The sequence below is a fragment of the Lolium perenne genome, chromosome 3 (assembly GCF_019359855.2).
Source record: "Lolium perenne isolate Kyuss_39 chromosome 3, Kyuss_2.0, whole genome shotgun sequence".
NCBI lineage: Eukaryota > Viridiplantae > Streptophyta > Magnoliopsida > Poales > Poaceae > Lolium > Lolium perenne.
In genome coordinates, this window is record NC_067246.2 from 44,023,512 (window position 1) to 44,027,852 (window position 4,341).

A 4,341-nucleotide genomic window follows, 5' to 3' on the forward strand; every position below is an offset into this window, starting at 1 on the left:
GGCCGGGAGGTTGATGTTGTATTGATGGAAGCAGTCTGTATGTGCGCTTGCTAGTGGTTGGTGCCAGATTACCTGCAACGACAAATGTGACAACGATTTGCATGATGGTGGTATGTGATGATATAATCCATGATGGTCGTAAAAACTTTTGCATCAGGTCGATTTATGCACCTTTTTTACATGAAACTATATATTTAAGGTCAAGATTCTCTAGGCTGCTCAAGAGGTGCTGATCATTACAGTAATAAGATTCCATCGGACACCAGAGCCATTACTAAGAAGTTCAATGTCATAGAAAAAGGAGGAGCCTTTTTCTCTTGTGGGGTTCCGATTAACGATGCACACATGAGAGCCGATTTATTGTTTTTCAACTAATATCATTCAAAACCCCAACATAGCCAGCCTGTGCTGCCCGACTACTGCTTCTTTTTTAACGACCATTGCTCCTCCAATGGAAATGGACAAATAACTGCTTCCATACAAGCAATAAAAAAAAATCTGTGTGCAAGAGTTTCCATGCTGCCTTATTTATTCCAGCAAAAAACATGATACAGCAGTCTAAGTTCTATGCCTCAGCCTGCATCTGCTCGCACTCTTCTCTGATGGACTGGAACAGCACCGATGATAAGTACCGCTCGCCAAAGCTCGGGAAGATAACCTGGAATGTCGTCGTCCACACGAAACAGCAGCGTCATTATTCAATGTTGCGAAAAAAATGTTCTAGCTCGTAAAAAAGTACACAATGTTGTTGCACGCTTAATTACCACTATCAGCTTCCCAGCGTTTTCTGGTCTCTTGGCGACCTTTATGGCGGCCGCAGCTGCTGCACCCGACGAGATTCCAACCTGCACAGCATCCATACATGCAACTTCAGCATTCTTAAGGGACAATCAACAGGAGACCCATTCATAAGCAGGCTCCTACTGCTTAACCACTACAGATCATGAGAAATGCAATAGCCGTATATAACCATGGCTTTTAAGGCGGTAAGGCATCCTAAGACGCTGGAGGGGTGTTCTATCAAGGGCCTAGAGCAGACCTAAAGCAGGCAAAAATCTAATGCGCTGGGGGCGCTTCACCTAAACATTGCTTAATTGTCCTAAGGCGGACGCCTTAAAAGCAATGGTACATAACACACAGACTTGAGATTTTGCTAATATGAGATTACATGGTGATCTCCTACACCCTGGCATGTCTTGCATGAAGTAGTATGCCACTGAAGGTGGATATGATGCACCGTGACAAAATTGTACTGGAATGCATTGTAGATATAGCAGCATTGAGATGGGGAAATGGAGCAACTTCACTGCCTCAAACATGGTGCCTACTTCATGTCAGTATATCTAGAAGATATATAAGGAAACCTGTGAGGTGCTTGCATTTAATAGAAAGCCAAGGGGGAAAACATGCATGGACTGGGATGATGTAAGTTATGATTCGCCTGCTTTTCTTTAAGCATATGCGCGTGTTTACAACGAAGTGACGATATATCAAATAGAACGCCACATCAATATAATGTATTCACCACACAAAAGAATGTATCAACATGTGAAATTACGTACCAGCAATCCTTCCTGGAGAGCCAACTGCTTTGCTGTCTCAACAGCCTCGTCGCTTGATATCTAGAACAAAAGCAGAACATAATCAGAGATAACTATAAGAAGAGAACGCCACAGTAATAATCCGAAGAAACTAGAACCACACAACAATCCCAACAAATCTACAGTACCAACGAAAGCAAGAGGAGTGATTATTGTCTGATACAGAACCGAACACATAACTACACAGGTGGAATAGATAAGACTGGAATAAGCTCTGACCTCTATTACTTCGTTTAGAACGTCACTATCCAAGTTCCTTGGAACAAATCCAGCTCCAATGCCTTGAATCTTATGTGGGCCTGCACAAATGGGGTAACAGTTGTAAGGAAAAGAACATATGTTTGACAAACTCAGAGGAAAACTGACAGCAAACATACCAGGTTTTCCACCAGAGAGAATGTTACTTTCAGTAGGCTCCACACCAATAACCTAAAAAAAGGTGGCTGTATGAGGACTACATATGTGGGGCAGACACAGCGCATTTTATTTGGGCAGAATTTGAAGAAACCTTGATATCAGGATTTTGCTCCTTGAGGAAACGACCAGCACCAGATATTGTCCCACCCGTTCCAATTCCACCAATGAATATATCCACCTTCCCTTTTGAATCCTCCCAGATTTCTGGCCCGGTAGTCTCATAATGTACCTGATTGAAAATTGGGGAAGCAGGTTAGACATCGCTAGAGGGCATATAGATAGATAGATTAATGCAGCTATCTTTCCTTGCTACCTTCGGGTTGGCAGGGTTGTCAAACTGCTCAAGCATGTATGAGTTCGGTGTCTTATTCAAAATCTCTGTAGCTTTATCCAAGGCCCCTTTCATCCCCTTTGCGGCATCCGTAAGGACGAGCTCAGCGCCAAAGGCTTTGAGCAGAACTCTCCTCTCCATGCTCATGGACGTGGGCATGGTCAGAATCAACTTGTATCCCCTGGAGGCAGCAATGAAAGCAAGACCGATGCCTGTGTTCCCACTCGTTGCTTCCACCAAAACACTCTGCGGATACAACATGAAGAAATAATAATTATCATTAAGAGAGATGCAGCATGGGAAAGCAAGCCAGCGTTAAGACAGAAGATGTGGTCAATCAATCACCTTCCCGGGTGTTATCAAACCCTTCTCTTCGGCATCAGATATCATGCTGATTCCAATCCTGAAACATAACGGGTCGGAAAGCACGTTTAGCTGCTCGGTCTATCCATCAAGGGAAAGAAACTGGAACAAGGAGGAGGGATATAAGAAGGAATGTTGATGCAACCTGTCCTTGACACTGCAGCAGGGCTCCATGATCTCGAGCTTGGCGGCGACGTTGGCGACGCAGCCCTTGACGATCTTGTTGAGGTACACCATGGGTGTCTTGCCGATGAGCTGCCATCAAATCTAACAGAGTTTCTTTAGACAGTTGCTCTATCTTCTGAGACGCGATGCTATGCTTTTCTGGTAATAATGAATCCGTGCGTGTGGAACTCAGGACGATATGATCTACTACTCAGTACTAGTAGTTGATGAAGGGGAGAACCCGCGGGGTGAACGAATCTTTATACTTGCCCGCAAAAAAAATGAATCTTTATACTGGTTGTTCAGTCTAGGCTTGTGGCGTCAGTAACTGAGTTGACTAACCGAATCCTAGGTCTACTACGACTGGGCGGCGGAGCGACTGGAGTGGGGCGGTGGGTGCTGGTTACCTGGGTGACGTCGTCGGCGATGTTGAGGCCCTCGACCTCGGTGGCCAGCGCGTGGCGCCTCCATGCCGGTGATACAGGGGAATTGGCGGCGGTGTTGACGGCGAGGAGGGGGATCCTGCGGGCGAGCGGCGGCGGCAGGAGGAGGGCTTGCCGCGCGTGCGCCGGGCGGGCGGGCGAGAAGCCGAGCTGCGCCTGCGGGGCGGCGGCGGCGGCGACGGGAGGTGACCACGGCGCCATTCTCGGCTCTGGTGATAGTGGTGAGTTGTGGGTCTCGGAGGGGATGGAGGAATCGAATTAGTGGGATGGGATGTCACCTCCTTTTTATCTCGTGCTGTACGGAGTATTTTCTTTGTCGCGAGAAATACAAAAACAAAAGACGTTGATGGATGTATTGGGACCGTAGACTGGGCTTAATTCATTCATTCATCCCCCATGCAGAAAATACCTAAATTCATGATTTGTTCTGTTTTTATATATGGAAAAAGACTCTTTAGCTACTGCGCCGGGTTGGATGCTAAGAAGTCGTTTGATATCTATTATTTGGGTCTGGAATTCTGAAATTCATTTTGGAATTTTACAGGTGGATTGTTTGGTTGCCATAAAATTGGGCTATCATTTTATTTAGGAAATCCAACAAAATGACACCATGGGTAAACATAATTTCAAGCTGAGACTTGTCATTTGTGTTTCTCTATGAAAGCCATTTACAAATTCAATATTAAATTCTGTTGTCACTTGCAATTCATGTGGCAACCAAACAAGTGTTCATTTCTGAAATTACAATGTAGATAAAACAAATACATGTATTCATTTCAAAATGCTACAAACGAAATGAAAGCCTAGCTTCCCAACGACTTATAGGCGTATAGTGCTCCACGACGACAATGAGATTGTATCCAGATAGTCCCAAAATATGTCCGTCCTCGACCACGTACAGATGCTTTGGCATCTAGGAAACTTTCAAGATCATAAAATTGATCTTGATAATCCGTAACTGATAACACACAAGTTACATAGATCAAAAAAAAATATGTTTGGACCAATGGAGAAGTCTGCC

At 44.9% G+C, this 4,341-nt stretch overlaps 1 protein-coding gene across 1 annotated transcript; it reads right to left on the minus strand.

Moving 5' to 3' along the window:
• Positions 1–499: 499 nt before the first annotated feature.
• Positions 500–3,580, minus strand: LOC127341429 (cysteine synthase). Its single transcript, XM_051367279.2, has 10 exons — positions 3,285–3,580; positions 2,858–2,967; positions 2,695–2,752; positions 2,332–2,595; positions 2,110–2,247; positions 1,979–2,030; positions 1,821–1,900; positions 1,563–1,622; positions 765–845; positions 500–658 (listed from the first exon to the last, which is right to left on the minus strand). Exons 1-10 carry the CDS (start codon positions 3,519–3,521, stop codon positions 566–568), a joined length of 1,173 nt encoding a protein of 390 aa, XP_051223239.1. The 5' UTR covers positions 3,522–3,580; the 3' UTR covers positions 500–565.
• Between the last annotated feature and the right edge of the window lie 761 nt (positions 3,581–4,341).